Here is a 19947-nt window from a genome sequence, read left to right on the forward strand (position 1 = left end):
ATAAAACAGGTGAAATTATTTCTGCTTTGCAGCGACGCTGGCGTTTCACTGTGGTGTGCATGGACAGGCGCATTTATTGTTAGCTGCATTTACACAACCATGTTTACAACAGACATTTCTCTTCCTACATGAAGCCCCCACCCGTCTACATGTTGGAATTAAGCATCTGTTTTATATCCAACTGCTTTAGCACAGGGTGAGATAATGAGGCAGTGGGCCCCTGGGCACAGAGATGTAAAACACACCAATCCGCTCCACTTGCAGCTGTTACATGACTTTTTGTCCCTACTATAATAAAATTACAGAATTATGCAAAATATGCTAAGTAAAACAATAAAGAAGTCTGCGATATTTCTTGCAATATTTAATCAAAATGTAATTATGTTTTCACAATAATAAATTGGGTGTTTTAAAGTGCTGTGAAAACGTATTTGCCCCTTTTGAATATTTGCCACACTGACATGTTTCAGATAATCAAACAAATGTTAATATTAAAGAAGATAACCTGAGTAAATACAGAAAAGATTGTTTTTAAATGAAAGCGATTAAAGCCTACACTGTATGAAAAGGGAATTGCCCCCTAAACCCAGTAACTGGTTGAGGCACCTTTGATGGCAACAACTGCATTAACTGCCAGTGAGTCTTCCAGACCTCCTTTGTTTTAGTTCAGCAGATTCTGTGGGTTTCCAAGTTTAAGGTCGTGCTAAATCATCTCAATTGGATTCGAGTCCAGACAGGACTTGACTAGGCCACCCTAAAACCTTAAGTTTGCTTGTTGAGCCAATCAGAGGAGGACTTGCTGTCATGTTTTAGGACATGGCCTTGCTGCATCACTCAAGTGCACTTGAGCATCAGTTCACCCAGCTGAATATTAGCAGCTGAATATTTTCCTTACAGAGGAGATTTCGTAGTTCCATCAGTTATGTCCAATCGTTCAGGTCCTGAAGAAGTAAAACAGGCCATCACACTGCCACATGTCTCACTGTATGTATGATGTTCTGTTTATGAAGTGCTGCTTTCATTTTTGCCCGATGTAAACTTGTTGCTGTTGTCTCATTAGTCCCCAAAAGTCTTTTGTTGCATTTGTGAGACGAGCCTTTGTGCTCTTTGTGTCCAGCAGGGTTTTCCTCCTTGGAACACTTCAGCGGATGCTGATTGTCTTTCTTGTTGTTGAATCATGAACACTGATCCTAACTGAAGAGAGTGAGGGCTGCAGCTCATTGGATCATTTCTGGCTTCTTTTTGTGACTTCCTGGATGAGTTGTTGATGCCTCATTCTAAATGAAATCCTCTCCAATATCTCAATGACTGTTCCTTGAGTTTCTTTGGGTCCTGATGAGATTTGTTGGTTTATTAAACACATTCAGGCATCTTCACTTTGTCTGACAGACAGTAGCGGGTCTGGCAGTGGCCTGAGCGTGGCTACTGGAATTAAACTTGGCTTTCCAACAAAATGTGATCACAGTTGAGTTAACAAGAGAAGGCCACTACTGTTCTACTCGTGTAAGGTTCATTAGCTTTCTTCACTTAATACATTAAATCAGGGGTGTCAAACTCAAATACACAGTTGGCCAAAATTCAAAACGGGAACAAAGTCGCGGGCTAACATTAATATTTATTGAATATATATTTATTCCTCCAGATATAAGAATGAATCTTTTCTTATGGACTCAAACAAGTTTTGCTGAAAAACTGAATATGGAACAAGCAAAGCTTAATACTAAACAATATATATATTAGCTGTATAATACCAGTAGGCCAGCTCTGATAGTAATTTGGTATGGCTTCATGGGCCAAATGTAATTCGGCTGCGGGCCAAATTTGGCCCACGGGCCAGAGTTTGACACCTATGCTTTAAATCATCATTTAAAAAACAGATATATTTACTCAATTTAATAATAATAAGAATCTGATATATCAGATTTGTTACTTAATAACAATAAGTATCTGATTAACAATAATTATCAACTAACAGACAAGAATGAGTTTGTGTATAGTTTATAACTAGCTAGCATTAGTAGCATTAGCACTTCACTAGAAAAATAATAATATTGATCACTAATATTAGTGATCAAAATGTGGTTTCTGAAGCCTTCTGATTGTCACTATTATTGATACACAATCTATAACCAAATGCAAGAATGCTAACTGCTGAATTTAAAAGGCTGATAATTAGGGAGCTGATTATTTAGGCCTAGAGACCAGTTCCTAAACGGTTTCTGGCATTAGCTGGGAAATCAATTGCTAAACCCCAAATTAAACAAACCTAGAGACTGCTCAGTGACCACCTGACGACGGGGAAAAGTGTGTATTCTGCACACTTTTGGAGAGTGGTTGCTGGAGATTGCCAGCAGTTGCTAGCTTGAAATTGGTTGCAAAAATAAACACACAGTGCTGCACTCAAAATCTCTTTGGAACTGATCCGATTTTTGTATTTACAAGCAGTTTGCATGGAAGATGCCCATTTGACCGCAAACAGTAGCAAACTGCTCATCCAGTGGAAGTGGAAGAAGTAGGACCCAAACCAGAAGCACAGAGTTTTTGGCCTTGAAGTAAAAACAGCGTCTTTTGAAATGTGTTGGTTACAGAACAACATTTACTTAGAAGGTCAATGTTCTCAGTTTGCGGTTTATGTCACACGAGTTTTATTACCGATTGAAGAGCAAATGGCAAGTGTTTGCAGACAAGTTGGAGACTTTCATCCAAATAACAGGCAACTGCAGCAACTACATCAGCCTCTTTGCAACTGATATCACCTGGTGACCGCCAGCAACCACTTGCCAATCAGTCGGGACAACATCACTTATCCTGCTGAGCTGTCTCTTCATTTCAAAGACTGTGATGTTGTGAGTTGTTGTAGGGAAACAGTTATTTCAAGCTTGTGTGCGTTGTGTGGTTTATGGTAATCCCACACACCACATGATTAAGTTGAATTATACATTATAAGTAACAAAGATGCCCTGAGTCCACAGTGAGTCCACAACATGATTTGTTGATTAAAAATTAAGCACTTTGTGTGCGTGGTCAATGTGCAGTTGTGTTTTGTAATATTGTTTGACACACATTTTCATTTGAATGAATTCAAAGTTTTGTTTTTTCGATCACACTCTAAAGAATATTTTGTGATCGCCACCACTCTCTCTGTCACAGGAGCAGCAAGCTCTGTAGTTTAATATGAGATAATAATTTGATGTAATCCCAACAGTAATGAGAGCAGCACATGGGGTGCAGACTGTATATCAAGGTCATGTTTGCCCAGGGGAGGAACCAGTGCTCTTAGCTCGGAGCAGGCATAGAGCATGATGGGATGCTATATTAAGAAGCTGCTAAAATAACTGCTAACATAACTGTGCATCAGAAAGGGTGTCTGAGACGAAAAGATCAATGCTGCATTCTTCCATCAACGAGCCCAGAAATGCAAATAAACAAGCAGAGCAGTGGCAGGTGTGTGGGGCTAACGATGACTGCAAACTGAAGCGATTTCACCAAAATCCTTTTGGGTCAAATGGTTCATAATGATAAGTGGGACATGTTAAAGTGCAAACGCATTAATTCAGTACAATACTTCCTTTTATGTTGGGGGACTTCAAAGTTACCTCTGGCTCTTGGTCCTGACATTTAATGCACTTAATGGCTTAATTTATAAAATGTACGTTAACATGTTGCAACAATAAGAAATGTAAAAGACACAGACAGCGAAAAACCACCACTTTTACCCAGAAGACAGATTTCAGGGACCGCTGCTTGTATTTTTATATTTTACTTTTATTTTTAGTCTCTGTGTCGGTTTAGGCGCTAAAGCTGTTGGTGAGGTTTAAGAATATATCCTCGCCTCAGCACCTGGGTCGGCTGATTTGCTGAAACCATCGCCATCACATTAAAGGACAATATGTTGTAGAGTTGTGCATGCATGCAGTGCATCAATTCTTCTAACTGCGAGGAAGAGGAGGAGGCAACTCTCATTTTAAAAACTACAGAAGCCTTGCATTGTAATATAATGGGGTTGCCTTCACCCAACAAAGGAGTCAAACTGTATAAAAGTATGAGAAAATGATCCTACTGCTCACTTCATTTGTGACCTCAATTAACACTTTCCTGATGAGTTCACGGCCTCAATATTTTCAAGTCATTTTGAATACATGTTTATTTTGTCAATTTTATACACGTTTGTCACGTCACTACCACACTGAGCACGCAGCGTCCCTCAGTGTCTGAAGCATATGTCCAGAGTTTGAAAGCTCACCTGAGGTTTCACAAACACGACTTTTCTTTCAGTCTGTGTTCAATAAACATGACTGACAGTTTAACAGTAGCAGCAACACAGCCTGTGATCCATACAGTTTGCAACCACTGAAGATAATGATATGAATGAAAGGCTCAAAGGTCCAGATGCTTCTCTTTTAGATCCTAATGTCCCTCAACAATTACCAATGTTGTTCATGCAAAAAGCACAAAAATCCCAGTGCACATATCCAAGATTGTTATGTCTGTGTTGTGTGTGTAAGGTCGGGGGGCGGGTTCATTCCACTGCAGGACAACCTGCCACTGCATGTGGCGAATACAATTTGAACTTGAACTTGAAGAAATGCTCAGATCAATTTGCTTTATTAGCTCAGTTCTATAGTTTCTGTGGCTGAAAGATTGGTCTGTGTATTGTTTGGTGAATTTAAAAGGACTCATAAATGTGCTGCTCCGTTCTCCTGTCTGTACTGCTTCCAACCCTTATGTTGATGCCACTTTATTATAATCACAGTAACAGTCATTTTATTTTTCAGCAGTTGAGATGAAAAGCTTGTTGGGTGAAGGCGACCCCGTTATATTCCAATGCAAGGCTTCTGTAGCTGAAATGATAAACTTCAGGGGTGCAAATTCCCTAAAATACAAAACATAAACAACACGGGCTTTTCCAACTACTGTCCACTTTTCCCACGTGAGTCATGCGCCATGTTTTCTAAATTGTGATGACCTCTGATTGAATATTTTGACACCCATCTGCGTGCATCGCCCCCTCCCTGCCTTAATGTTACATGCATTGGTGGTCCAAAGCAAGAAAGAGACGCTCTGACCTTTCATGGCACAGATATACCCGGATGTTCTCTACATTGCAACAATAAACAAAATATACAAATGATATTGAATTTGCACTGAACTGCAGTTCTGGACTACATCATGTGCATTTTTTGCTTGTTTCACGTATCATGACCTTACTTTCTTTTTATAAGGCACCAACTGGACTCTGTGACTGGTGCAGCAAACACACGAGCACCTAAGCTATCCACGCGTGTACGTAACTAAAACAAGCTGCGTGATATTTATTGTTGCTTTTCTTTTATTCTTTTCCGGTTAAGTATCAAACAGCTTCTAAAGTAAAACATATTTGGATACTGGCGGTGGCACTGCTGCAGTCTTGCCATTTCCCTCATCAGTGCTCGTGCTGCTGGTCCAATATTCAGTCCAATACTGCAGCCTTTCTGGCAGGGAGCGCGCCTCCAAATTTACCCTCCCGCTGCGCTCGCTCCCCGTACCTTAAAAAACGCGTGCACGGCTGAAGGTCACTTAAACACAAAAGGCTTTCAGCGCTGCGGTCCAATATAGCGCATGCGCGCTGCCGGAGGACTGCTTCACAGACCGCAATATGGCGAGAATGCCTGGCAGCGGAGACACGGAGCAGGAGCAGATGAGCTGCCCCGAGAGGAGCAGGGATGAGGAGGAGGAGGAGGAAGATGAAGATGAGATCCAGGAGGTCCAGATCACCGGGGAGGAGGAGGACGAGGAGTCCGACAGAGATGGAGTGGAGTGGGAGTCAGGGAGCACAGTGCTGGACTCCAGCGGTTCCGCCGCGCAGACACGAGCGGTCGTTATGCGGAGTATGGACCGAAGGGAGGAGGAGGGGGGGGAGGCGGACCCACTCGGCAGCAGCATCCCCTCCGGGCGCGAGTCTCACCCGGAGGGAGAACTTCAGCGGTCAGAGCGAAACAAGCTGAGCGAGAACACTCGCCTGGCCACCAGGTACGCCGTGAGGATCTTCAGGGAGTACCTCAGCGAGAAAGCCCAAAGTCCAGACTTTGAAACTCTGGACAAGGATGCGCTCTGCGCTGTGCTGCGCTCCTTTTACGCCGAGGCGCGCTCCAAAAGTGGACAACTGTACAGCAAGTCCTCCCTCATCAGCATCCGCAGCTCTCTCAACCGGTACCTGAACGAGCCGCCCTACTGCCGCACCTTGGACCTCACCAAGGACCCAGAGCTGCGCAGCGCCAACCTGACCCTGGCCGCGGTCATACGGAGGCTGGAGGAGCAGGGTGCCGGGCCGGTGGTGCAGAAACAAGCCATCACGCGCTCGGACCTGCGGAAACTGTACGAGTCCTCCGTGTTCAACACCGACACCCCGTTTGGGCTTCTGAACAAAGTCTGGTTTGAGACCTGCATGTATTTCTGCACCAGGGGAAGAGAGAACCAGCGGGAGCTGGAGGAGGACTCGTTCGGCCTGGCCGTGGACGAGGACGGAAGAAAGTTTGTGTATTTTAAAGCTCTCGGACCCTATCACAAGTCCCGCTCCGCCGCCTGGACCAAGAAGCGCCCGGACGCAGACGAGGACACGCTGCCGCGCATGTACGAGACGGGCACGGAGCAGTGTCCGTACGCCAGCTTCGTCCGGTACGTGTCCAAACGGAACCCGCTGTGCAGGGCGTTCTTCCAGCGGCCCCGGGACCACTGCTGCGCGAGCGACGTGACGTGGTACGAGAACAAAGCCATCGGGAAGAACCTGTTGGGCACGAGAATGCAGATGTTGTCGCGCGCTGCCAAGCTCTCGAAAACCTACACCAACCACTGCATCGGTGCCGTCTCCATAGCAACCCTCAACAGCATCGTGGGGGCCGCGGGCTTCAAGCCCTCGACGACGCTTTACGTTGCCTCGGAAACGGTCAATGGTCACGCGCAGTCCCACCTCCAGCTCGTGATCCCGTACCTGCGCAGGGTCAGCGACGCTGCGGATCTGAATCAGCAGCAAAGCGCAGAAGCAGAGACGTCGCACACATCGCCTGCATCAGCAGCAGCAGCAGCGAGGAGGGAGAGCAACGAGGACGACCCGGGAGCTCCGTCTGCCAAGAAGCGCTGTGTGCGCCCCGGGACGCGCGCCGAGTCGCCCGCGGAGCCGAATGAGAGAGAGCCGGTGCCTGCCACAGCCACGGAGTCCCGTCTCGCACAGTCCCGGTCCCCTGTGCCCACAGAGGTAACCGGAACATGTTGGTCCGTTTTCATCTGTTGGAGCTTCAAGCCTCCCGTGTTAAACCCGACAGGGAGTCAGTCGATGTGACGCCCATCTTTAGGAGGAGAGTTAGATAAGAGCGCAATAAAATATTAAACTAGTAGGTGTTTAGTAATCTATGACAACCTTTATCTGAACTGCTTTATTAGGGGGTTAAAGTAAAATTAAAATAAACAGACGCTCAGGAAAAGAATATTCGAGTCGGCTACCTTAGTAAGACTTTATTTCTCTTCTCGGGCAAATACAACTTGATGTCTTTAAGAAGTGCATCAGTATCAGGGTGAACTTCTTGTTACGGGGACATTTGGGATCAGATCAGCCCAATAAATACAGAAATAAATAAAACTGTTGCAAAGTGTTAAAAAAATAAAAACAAATTACAGTTGCCGAACCATTGCACCCTTCATTTACAAAGCAATTCATCACTTTTGTGTTATTTTCACGTCTTATAATCTTGAACATGACATAAAATATCTGTAATCATGTTTACTTCAGTGGTGCCACTTAGTGTGAAAATCGATGCACATACAGACCTACAAACACTAACCCGGAAGCCTCATTAAGCGTTCAGTTCTTTAGATCCAGGTTTGGATACCAAAACATTACACTTGTGCTCAGTTTGTCAGTGAAATAATGAAAGTAGAATTTTGAAGTACGCTGAGCTTTAAGTCCTATAACAGAGTTTGTGCACAATTATTCTGAATTACAAACCATTTGCACAACATCAGCTCTAGTGCTTGGTACGAGGGAAAAGAATGACTTTGTAGTCACAAATGTTTATCACTAAGGGCTGCACAGAAATATGTACATTTGTCTGTGAAGGTTCTCAGTCATGCAGGTCATCGTAGGAGCTTGCAAAGAAAAGCATCTGGACTCATTTAAGTTGCTTGAAGACGTTTCTCCTCTCATCCGAGAAGCTTCTTCAGTTCAGTTCCCCAAATGTACATGCATTTGTTTGTTTTTAAATCAGTAGTAAGTGGGTAAAAATGATCTGATTGTACATTTTTATATTTTTGTTACATAAGTTGCTCTGATGTAACGTAATGCAGAATTACAGAATCTCACCCTGTAGGAAACTGTGTTGTCCATGTGGCCCAATCATGTGAGGAGAAGCAGAGATTTGTCTTTGGGAGTGTCCCTCTGTTGCCAAGGGTAACTATACCTGCTGATGAATTTATCCACCGTGCATTAGTGCCATAGCTGCAGGGCACAGACTGCTTGTTCGGCAGTCACAACACGCACACACACACATGGATTATATAGATGTGATCATCTCGTGTGAGGCCGGTGTCTCAGCCGTCTGTTCGCCCTTCATGGTGCTTACTCTGATATTTATTTACATGTAATTTGGTGTACGTGTACATACAAGCAAAGAATTAAGCAAAATGTTAAAATTATGAATTAGACAGCTGAACTGTTTGTGCTCTCTGAGGTTCAAAAATGAAGGTCAAGGGAGACGAGGCAGGAATGTGAAAGGTCACAGCAGAAATCCTTTAATGGCACCGAGTCATTCAGGAGGAGCTCGGAGTAGAGAGACTCGTCCTCCACATTAAAAACTACCAGCTGAGGTGTTTGGGGGATTTGAGTAAGATGCCTCCTGGATGCCGTCTAGATGAGGTAGTTCCTGTATGCTCTTCTGTAAGGAGACCCTGGGAAAGCCCCAGAACAAGCCAGAGAAGAGTTTGTCTACTGTCTGCTTGGAAACACCTCAGTGTCCTCTTCAGAGAGCTGGAAGCTCTGGCAGGAAGAGGAAGGTCTGCTTATCTCTGCTCAAACCGCTGCTTACACTCTTACTGTTTTCTTCAGCAGTACCGGTTGTTGATTACTCAGTTAATCCCGTACATATTCATCTGTAGCCAGTAACAGCAAATGTTCAGGGCACATCCTCACTGCAGACCATTCACATTTAGTGTTCAGTGTAGTTGAACTGACATGAACACAATCGTTTGGAGCAGAACAGAAGAGAGCAGCTGGAACAGCATGAAAGGAAACGGCGGATCAGTCTAGAAGAGTGAAAGCCCAGAGGACGTCCCAGCCTGTCAGGCACTGGCCTCCTACCAGGCTGCCGATTGTTTCTTTCAGAGCTTAATGATTTGTTTCGTGCCAGACACCTGGCACCATAACGTAGCCTACAAGGCAATCGGGAATAGCTCTGACCGAGTCGTATCTGTGAGCCTGACAGGATGTCCTTGTGCTTCTTAGCTTCCTGTCAGGCTCCTGGCTTTACCTGACAGTCCCACGTCTGCCTGGCAGGAACTAAGCAATCAGCTCTTCTGTAAAACTGTTCAGGTTTGCCAGCCTGCTTGCAGGTTTTCATACAAACATCGACGAGACCCAGTTTGGCTTCAAGCACAAAACATCTTTCAGGAGCTGCAGATAGATGCATTTATTATGGAGCATAACTTCATGACAACATGCAGAGATTTCTCCCATTTAACCTGCAGCAACCAGCTGTTCACATAAAGGTTGAGGGTGCTGCACTTTGGGTTGCAGAGGTGGTTGTGCAGTTCGCCTTGTTGTCTCCAGCTGGTCCAGCCCGGTGGCAGAGAGAGGTTTGCAAATATTCGCTGCATAATTTATAAACACAGATTGCCAACATGTTGCAATCAGTTACATTTGCTCTGCAAGCGGTCGCAAGTTAAACTCGTGGGTGGCGATGAAAATGAGTGTGCTGAAGCGGACAAATCTCCCCTCTTTGCTATATTTCCTGCCTCTCCTCAATCATTTTGATTTATCACAGATTGCACGGAATCGAAAACTTGATCCAAACTGATAGCAGGCTGTCTTGTCGCTGTTTTGTTGCTGCCTTGTTGCTGCCTTGTTGCTGTCTTGTTGCTGCCTTGTTGCTGCCTTGTTGCTGTCTTGTTGCTGTCTTGTTGCTGCCTTGTTGCTGCCTTGTTGCTGTCTTGTTGCTGCCTTGTTGCTGTTTTGTTGCTGCCTTGTTGCTGTTTTGTTGCTGCCTTGTTGCTGCCTTGTTGCTGTCTTGTTGCTGCCTTGTTGCTGCCTTGTTGCTGTCTTGTCGCTGCGTTGTTGCTGTTTTGTTGCTGTTTTGTTGCTGCCTTGTTGCTGTTTTGTTGCTGCCTTGTTGCTGTTTTGTTGCTGTCTTGTTGCTGTTTTGTTGCTGCCTTGTCGCTGCCTTGTCGCTGCCTTGTTGCTGCCTTGTTGCTGTTTTGTTGCTGCCTTGTTGCTGCCTTGTTGCTGTTTTGTTGCTGTCTTGTTGCTGCCTTATCGCTGCCTTGTTGCTGCCTTGTCGCTGTTTTGTTGCTGTGTTGTTGCTGCCTTGTTGCTGTTTTGTTGCTGCCTTGTTGCTGCCTTGTTGCTGCCTTGTTGCTGTTTTGTTGCTGCCTTGTTGCTGCCTTGTCGCTGTCTTGTTGCTGCCTTGTTGCTGTTTTGTTGCTGCCTTGTTGCTGTTTTGTTGCTGCCTTGTTGCTGTTTTGTTGCTGCCTTGTTGCTGCCTTGTCGCTGTCTTGTTGCTGTTTTGTTGCTGCCTTGTTGCTGCCTTGCTGCTGCCTTGTTGCTGTTTGGTTGCTGCCTTGTTGCTGCCTTGCTGCTGCCTTGTTGCTGTTTTGTTGCTGTCTTGTTGCTGCCTTGTTGCTGTTTTGTTGCTGCCTTGTTGCTGCCTTGTTGCTGCCTTGTTGCTGTTTTGTTGCTGCCTTGTTGCTGTCTTGTTGCTGTTTTGTTGCTGCCTTGTCGCTGCCTTGTCGCTGCCTTGTTGCTGTCTTGTTGCTGTTTTGTTGCTGTCTTGTTGCTGCCTTGTTGCTGCCTTGTTGCTGTTTTGTTGCTGCCTTGTTGCTGTCTTGTTGCTGTTTTGTTGCTGCCTTGTTGCTGCCTTGTTGCTGTTTTGTTGCTGTCTTGTTGCTGTCTTGTTGCTGTTTTGTTGCTGTCTTGTTGCTGTTTTGTTGCTGTCTTGTTGCTGTTTTGTTGCTGCCTTGTTGCTGCCTTGTTGCTGCCTTGTTGCTGTTTTGTTGCTGTCTTGTTGCTGTCTTGTTGCTGTTTTGTTGCTGCCTTGTTGCTGTTTTGTTGCTGTCTTGTTGCTGCCTTGTTGCTGCCTTGTTGCTGTCTTGTTGCTGCCTTGTTGCTGTCTTGTTGCTGTCTTGTTGCTGTCTTGTTGCTGCCTTGTTGCTTCTTTGTTCTTTGTTTTGTCTTCTTTGTTCCTTCTGAAGATGGCCACTGACTGCGAGTGGTCGCATCACCAAATGTTTTGTGTTAAATTGTTGTTTAAACACACACACAGCAGTTCCATGACTTGGTGATAATTATGTTCCAATGTGTTAACTTTAAAGATAACCTGTGTCCGTGGATGTGGAGATATTCGTGGCTATATTTGATCTTTCTTTCATATACTGGCACCACCGTCACTACAGCGTGTATTTGTGTCCCAGGACAGACGTAGCAGCGGCAGCTGCAGCAGCATGTCGAGTCAGAAGCTGGCTTCTTGGTCTCCGATGTCTCCCCTGTGCACCACGGGAATCCCAGCACCAGCTCAGCTCACCAAAACCAACGCACCAGTCCACATTGATGTAGGAGGACACATGTACACCAGCAGCCTGCCCACACTCACCAGGTACCCCGAGTCAAGGTGAGGCACACATCCAAGCTCTTAAAGTATGAGTAAACACTGTAATCCACCTCAACACCTCAATATCAACAAACTAGTTAAACACTACTGATTATTTTTGAATATCTGCCTCCTTAATTATCACATTTCAATGCAAATGGATTATTTTTCCTATGATTCAGGAAACCGAACTTTAGTATATTGAGTTGGTTTTAATGGCTGAAAGAGTTTGCTTTTCAGTTATTTGTTCAGAAAGTTTAAATCTGTGAATAGTTTGAGAGGCAGCGGTGATATACGTCCTGCTTCATGGGGAAAAGGAGGTCTGCTGTCCACACATTAATGAAAATGCAGCTCATCAAACAGCGAAGATTTGATTAAAAAAGCCTCATAATCTCGATCACTGTACACGTACAATAAACTTGATCATCTTTGAACCTACTTTTTAAATTAACTTAGCATTTACCATCCAGTGAGCTGGGAAAGGATTCAGCTGCAACATGTATGTTTTCATTTAGCCACAGCTGAGTGCAGAAGCTGTTTCCTTCTCTTTGGGCAGAATCGGGCGTCTGTTCGACGGGACAGAGCCCATCGTGTTGGACAGTCTAAAGCAGCACTACTTCATCGATCGGGACGGGGACATGTTCCGCTACATACTCAACTTCCTGCGAACCTCCAAGCTTCTCCTGCCTGATGACTTCAAAGTGAGTGCCTGATCAGGTACTTCCACAGTTCACTGCTGCTGCGTGACCTAAAGCAGGAAACGAATGTCAAAAGAAAGACGTCAGAGTCTCACACGAGCCTGTCGCTTACAGGACCTGAGACTTCTCTGAGTGACTCTGTTGTCCTTTTCTGTATTTTCTGTCATATTCTCTCAAACATCAGACATAGAGTCATAAAATGACCAACAGATAAACTGCAGTAAAATAAATGAGTATTTGTTCCATCACTCTAGGAAGGCGACATGTTAACGCAGCAAAACAGATCTCAAAACTGATGAATGCATGGAAGGATTTATAGTAGCAGTGGCTTAATGTTTGCATCAGGGAAATTACCTGATATCAACACTGTGTGACTTCAGGCGAGAAAGAGCAAGTCCGTGCCAAAGACACATTCATTCTCTTCATTAATTCTTCATCACAATCATGACAAACAGAAACCGCCTGCAGCCAGCGTGTGTAAACTTTTCATTGGCTCGTATCAGCAAATGAATCAGAAAGTTTTGTTTGTGATTTGTTTATAGAATAAATGTGAGTCTTGCTTCCTCTAGTGTGTTAGCAGCAGAGCAGCTGCTACCAAGGCGTTAGCACAACATTAGTACTAAAGTACTGAACGAGCCGTTTATATGTGTTAATGCATTTTTTAAACTTTGTTTTTTGCAAGAAAACGTGGAGTTTTCTGCATTTTTTGCATGTGCATCATCTGCATGTGTGTATATTTGTGTGCATTGTGCGTCTTTTGGCCTGTATAAGTCTGCACTTATGCTTCTGAGTGTTTTCTTGTTTCTGCTGTGTGTGTTTGCAGGAGTACTCCCTGCTCTACGAAGAGGCTACTTTCTTCCAGCTGGCGCCTCTAAAGACCGAGCTGGAGCGCTGGAGGGCTGAGCAGGAGCGCCGGGACGTTTCCCGAGACTGTGAGTGTGTCGTGGTCCACGTGACGCCGGAGCTCGGTGAGAGGATCAGTGTGAGTGCGTCCCGGGCACTGATGGAGGAGATTTTCCCTGAGGTGACCGATATCGTCTACAGTTCTATGAACGCCAGCTGGAACCAGGACGCCACACACCTGCTCCGCTTCCCGCTCAACGGCTACTGCCACCTCACCTCAGTTCAGGTACATCCTCTGAGCCACACTGGTGTATATTCTCTCAACATGTCAGATGCTGGAGTCATTTTTAGAAGTCAGCTATACTGAAATACACATGCAGCCACTTTGCTGGGTTCACCTGCTTCTCATCAGCAAAGCACACGGCAGCAACGCAAAGCATTTAGGTTTGTAGACACAGTCGAGACAGCCTGCAGAAGTGTCATGATCATGGTTGTTGGTGGCAGACGGGCTGCAGTATTCCAGAAACTGCTTCTCTTACATGGAAAGGTTGGAAAAGTCAAAAATATCCAGTTTTTGAGCCAAAATGTCTTGTTAACACCAGACCGCAGCTGACAGGAAGAAAACTGGGACTCGAATAACAGCTTGTTACAACCAAAGTGTGCAGGAGAGTTTCTGAATGCACAACATGTCAGACCTCGAAGCGGCTACAGCAGCAAGAGCCTACAGCTGCTACTGTCAGCTAAAAACAGGAAGCTGGTGCTACAGCTAGTTTAGACAACAGGAGACTGAAAAACATCGCCTGCTCTGATGAGCCTTGATTTCTGCTGCAATGTCGGATGGAAGGTCATAATGTGACGTAATCAACATGAAAGCTTATATTCATCCTGTCATAGGTAGTTTATGCACCACAGCGTCTGGACTGTTGCTTCTGAACATCCTTCATAAAGATGGAGATGTCACACGGGACCTGGAACTTAGACGTTCACCGTCCAGCCAGTGTGAGAGAGTCAAGCTCAACAGCCGCTGTGACCGACAGCTGTGTTCAAGCTGCAGTTTAACTAAAGGAGTCGAGATGATATCTGGGACTCTAACATGTCTGTCAGCTCCGTCTTTGGCAGATGCCACCCTTCCACCATCCATCAAAGCCTGATGTGCTTTTATGTGATGTTAGCATACTCTGAACGCTGACAGTCGGTTTGTAACAGCGCTGTGTTGAGGCAGGTGACACGTTTCATCACCTGAAGGTCTGCCTTTGTCTGCTGGGGGAGACTCAGTAAGAGACCAGCAGCAGAGAGCAGAAGCCTCCAGAGGGCAAACGGAGATAATGTCACCGTGTTCACCTCAGGAGGAAACGCTCAGAGAGGGGAACTAATGGACTGCTTCTGAAGTGTTTGTGTTTCAGGCCAGATAGGCTGATGGGTCTTTCAAGATGGAGAGTGACCCTGGGTCCTGGGCTTACGTGTTGTTAGCAACACATTTAAACACAAACACAAAAGAAGTGCAGAGAATAACCGTAAATAACACAGATTTGGCTGCTTGCTTTCCTTTGACAGTCATACTTACTGCACACAAAAACATCTGTTTTGTTTCAAATACTCTTTCTAAAGAAAATGCAATGATTTGGTCATTTCATAATAAGTCAGGGGAAGAACAAAAACAGAGCACAGAGACTAAGTGTTTATAAAGTAAAGTTAGCCATCACTGACCTGAAAACAGTTGGATTGAGGTACTTCATGTGGTGTGGTAAAGGCCTAACAATAACGGACCCTAACAATCAGATGACCCCGTATGAGCAAGCGCTTGGTGACACTGGGAGGATGAACTTCTGTGGAACAACCAGGCTCAGGGAGGGGCAGCCATCTCCAGAGACTGGCTGGGTGTACTGAAGAGAGCCAGAGTTTAAAAACAGATAATAATTAAATGCAGTGTTGGTTATAAACACATAGAGAGTAAATGCAAACTGGGAGTTGGTACTACAGGAAAGGAGGATTCTGGATTTACGATTGTGTAAAGAGCAGTGGCTCCAGCACAGAGCCCTGTGGAGCACCATATTAGCCTTAGTGTGACTAATCTGAGTTTATTAGATATTATTCAAACCCCTGCAGAGCTCTACTGTTAATGCTACTAGTGTGTTCTGATATGGTAAATGGTAAATGGCCTGCATTTGTATAGCGCTTTTCTAGTCCTTAAGGACCCCAAAGCGCTTCACACTACATTTAGTCATTCACACACTGGTGATGGCAGCTACATTGTAGCCACAGCTGCCCTGGGGCACACTGACAGAGGCGAGGCTGCCGGACACAGGCGCCACCGGCCCCTCTGACCACCACCAGTAGGCAAATCTACAGTAAGTTACTGTGATGATCATAATTAGGGTTGAAGCACTAATTATGAACTTCGCCCTAGCCTGCAGGAAAGGTTTCTTCCACAGGAATGTGTCTTTCTGTGACAGCAAGCATCTGTAACCCAGTGGGCTATTTATGCCCTTTTACCCACCTTTCCACATAGAGACTTGATACTTTGATTAAATACGGACTATATGCACAATATCTAACGAGCTGCCCAAGGAAATCAGGTCAGATGAGTTGAACCATATTTTACTGCAGAGGCTTTAATTTCAGAGTCTATTTCTAAACTGTTTAAATGCCTTCATGCACTGGGCTGGTTATTATGTGCTGTAGTGCGTAAGTGTTGATAGCAGGGAGTGTTTGGTAAAGGTGTGATAAAGTTATTGGTATGCATGATGGTGAAAATTAGTGGTTTTAATGCACTTCACAGGTTCAACTCTTGAGGTGTAGCGAGCACCCGGGTGGAAACGCCATCAAATGCTGAACAAGTCCCACCTTTCTTCAGCACTCCTGACTCCAGCGAGACAGAGATCACGTCTAAATCTTCTCGTTATGCCTCATTCTTGTGTTGCTGTTATTTGGTTTGTGTCTGACTGCAGGTGCTGGAGCGGCTGCAGCAGAAAGGTTTCTTCATCACAGGGTCGTGTGGCGGCGGCGTGGACTCCTCCCTGTTTAGTGAATACGTCCTGCGAAGGGAGATCCAAGGCAGACGCCCCCTGATCCTCAAAGCAATAAAACAGGAACTCCTGCATTAAATTCAGAAGACCTGATTGCACATCTGTTCTGTGCAAGTGCGTGGACGGTTTGTCACATGACACAGACTCCCTCACTGCAGCAAAAGAGTGAAACAAAGCGGGACGCGCGAAACGTGAACGTGAGGTAGCACCTGAATTCAAAGACAACACAGACATCCTTTCAATTTATTTCATCACATTGATGCAAGATGTTTTCCTTTCTGATTCCCAAAAATGTCCCCATTAACTTTAAAGTCCGTCTGTGTCACGCTGAGTGACATCAGCCATCACAGTAAATAAAGATTTTTCAAAGAATAAATGTTTTTAAGAACTTGTGATGAAATAAAAACACGTAAGAGGTTTTTTTAGATTTGCTGGAAATCAAAAACTCGATTCTCGTCTTTCAAGGTCTTCAGATCTTTAACTCTGCGCTCTGTAAACGCGTCTCTGGCAGCAGCGACAGCCTCAGGTCTTCCTGTCTGGTCTTCTCGAGCTTAGATTGGATGAAAGCATCAGTTCTGTGGTCCCGCACACGCGTGTGTTATATGTAACCATGCTCATTTTCTCCTTTAACGCACACTCATGTAACCATGTAGGCCTCACATCAAATCTGTACACAAACGTGAGTCGGTGGCCCACAGATCATCAGAAACAGGTTTCCACAGGCGATGCTGGTTCCTGTGCTTATCCACAGAAACCAGTGTAAACCAGTTTACCCACAGTGTAAATATGAAGGCATGAGCCTGCATGAACATTGATATTTAATACTTGCGAAGACCATCAGTTACTTTTACCTGATGCAAGCGTGACAGGTTTATTTTTGGTAAAAAACAAAAACATGTAACAAAACGAGCTTTTCAGTTATTTTTTTAAGCCTTAATTTCATTTATGGCATGCAACATTTTTACTGTAGAAGCACAATTTTCTCCTCATGCTTTGAGAACTTACACAAAAAAAGAAATGAATGTATTTTGTATTTGGTTTTTCAAACGTGTTTTAAGGGACAACGAATCAGTCCCACGTTGTGTATTCACGCCATCTTGTTTTGCATAATTACTGTACGATCATTTTATGAATGAAGAACTGAGACTCTTTAAAAGGCTAAATACACACATCTGTCATGAACTTTATTTTGAAAAGGCAAAACTTTGACTCATGTGTTTGGCATCGTGCACTTTGAACAGCTCAGACGTTTGGAAAATGTGCTTGTGTGACATTAAGAGGACAGATCGAGCTCATATTCATGTAAAAAGGTGAACAGACGTTAAATAGAAAATCTCCTGTCGCTGTGCAAACAGTTAACTAACACGAGCAGCCATCGATCAGATCACAACAACAAAACAAAGGAGCACATTTTCCAAAACGTTGAGCTAATCATGTAAAAATATCAGGAGAACTGGTTTCTTTTCATGACGACACTGGAGTGCACAGAGGCGTCACGTCAAACAATTACAACAACAATTATGTAAGAAACCACAAAATGCTTGAGAGGAACTGATTCAATAAAAGACATTTGCCACATCACATGTTACTCTTTATTACCTGCTTGAACTATAACAGCGTCTGATGTTGTGAAGTTCAGCTAAACCAGAGTTTGCAGTTTTACATTTAACTGAATGTGTGTACATGCATGTGTGTAAATGACTTAAACATGTGTCCACAGCTGTAATCACTGCGTCTCCATAATCGACTGCAGTGTTGGTCTGTGGTCATGGGCACAGCTGCCTCGTGTGCCACATGTTGGCCTTCAACTGATATCACTGAGAGAAAACGTTGAAACTATAAAAACAAAGCAGTGGGATTTAAATATGTCATTCTTCATTCATCAGACATGTTTATAACCCTACTTGTGTTTTCTTGTTAGTCGCAGCAGAGATCTACAATGGAGTAAGAGCGGGGCGATCGTGGCTCAAGAGTTGGGAGTTCGCCTTGTAATCGGAAGGTTGCCGGTTCGAGCCCCGGCTTGGACAGTCTCGGTCGTTGACAAGTTGGCAAGACACTTCACCCGTTGCCTACTGGTGGTGGTCAGAGGGCCGGTGGCGCCAGTGTCCGGCAGCCTCGCCTCTGTCAGTGCGCCCCAGGGTGGCTGTGGCTACAATGTAGCTGCCATCACCAGTGTGTGGATGACTGGATGTGTAAAGCACTTTGGGGTAAAGCGCTTTACAAATACAGGCCATTTACCATATAAGAGGTGTCAGAAGGAAAACTAAAAGACTCGACCCCAACAAGGAGCAAAGAAATCTGCTGTCAGGCTGCTGATGATCAGAGATGTGATTCCAGGTTTATGTGAACCAAAGAACATCTTCACATTTCTCCTTCACATAGCGGTCACTCTGTGCTCACTCTGAGCTCACTCTGTGCTCACTCTGTACAAACACCTGTAAGCAATGAACTGGACTCTGCAGTGTAACAGCAGGATGGTTTCTGGGATCAGCAGCACGTTGCTGTATGTGAAAATAGCCGCGCTGCTTTTGTGATTGAGTTTATGGTCTTTTAAATCTTAAAGACCGATTTATTGCACCACTTTGTTCACTTTCTCAGTTATGGTCTCGTTAGCGTCATAAAGGAGACGAGTCGACCGTGGCCAAGGTGACACTGGCGTGGTAAAATTCATCTTTTATAGAGGCTATTGTTGTCTCACTGCGGAGGCTGCAGTTAAATATTGACAAGTCATTAGCTAATGAACGTTACCTAGTGTGTTTCTGAGTCTAATGGAGATTCTGTTGGACAAAAACTTAATGTTGTATTCAGTGAGCATATAAAGTCATTAGGAGTAAATCACAGGAAAGCTCAGATTTTTGGCATCCGACTTCATTTTCTGAGGTTTTGTAAGATTAGAAATGTCAGGTTTGTTTCCAGCAGGCTGGTGTTTCTTCATACTACCTGAGAACATCTTGCTAAGCTTATTTAAGATTGTTCCCTGGCTGTTGGTGTGGATGCAGCGACAGGCCACAACTGCACCGCATCACTGAGTTCTCTCTTCTGGCTCAGCATGCTGTGCTTAATTACAGCAATGAGCTATCAGACTGACAGCATCGTGCCAACAGCCCACATTACAAATCAAGTCTAAGTAATTGTAGCTGTCCAGCTACACTTACCCTCACATCAAGCAGTCACACAGCTGATCACCTACTCAAGTAAACTCAGGGTTTCCCAGTTTAGCCAGGGTCATGGACAGGTATCCTGACAGCAGATCGTATATTTTACAAACTATGAGAAAAATCTTATCATGGTCTCACAACGTGCAGCGAAGAAGAGAAAAAAGTAACAAGTGAAGAATGTCCTTAATTTCTTCCCTTAATTGGTGCAAGTGAATATTTAGTTGGGCTGCTTCAAGCTACTGACTCTGGGGTCCAGAGTCAGCCTGAGACTCCCTTCCTAGAGATGCGACTGCTCAGTAGGCTGCGATTTATTTATGTTTTTAACCTTCATGACCCTAAAAACTCAGAGGTAAAACTACAGTTTCCTGGTTAAGCAACAAAACGTCCTTTGCACTAC

General features: G+C 44.7%; 1 protein-coding gene across 2 annotated transcripts; it reads left to right on the forward strand.

Annotated features, from left to right (window-relative positions):
* Positions 1-5327: 5327 nt before the first annotated feature.
* Positions 5328-19892, forward strand: LOC146502350 (uncharacterized). 2 transcript variants are annotated; one of them, XM_085133105.1, is made up of 5 exons: positions 5330-7231; positions 11650-11846; positions 12382-12526; positions 13347-13652; positions 16315-19892. In XM_085133105.1, exons 1-5 carry the CDS (start codon positions 5636-5638, stop codon positions 16468-16470), a joined length of 2400 nt encoding a protein of 799 aa, XP_084989231.1. In that variant the 5' UTR covers positions 5330-5635; the 3' UTR covers positions 16471-19892. The 2 variants fall into 2 exon arrangements, with proteins under 2 accessions (XP_084989232.1, XP_084989231.1); XM_085133106.1 differs by lacking the exon at positions 16315-19892 and having other exon boundaries at positions 5328-7231; positions 12382-12542; positions 13347-13460.
* Positions 19893-19947: the final 55 nt, after the last annotated feature.

Source organism: Neolamprologus multifasciatus, chromosome 15 (genome assembly GCF_963576455.1).
Source record: "Neolamprologus multifasciatus chromosome 15, fNeoMul1.2, whole genome shotgun sequence".
In the NCBI taxonomy this organism is placed as follows: domain Eukaryota; kingdom Metazoa; phylum Chordata; class Actinopteri; order Cichliformes; family Cichlidae; genus Neolamprologus; species Neolamprologus multifasciatus.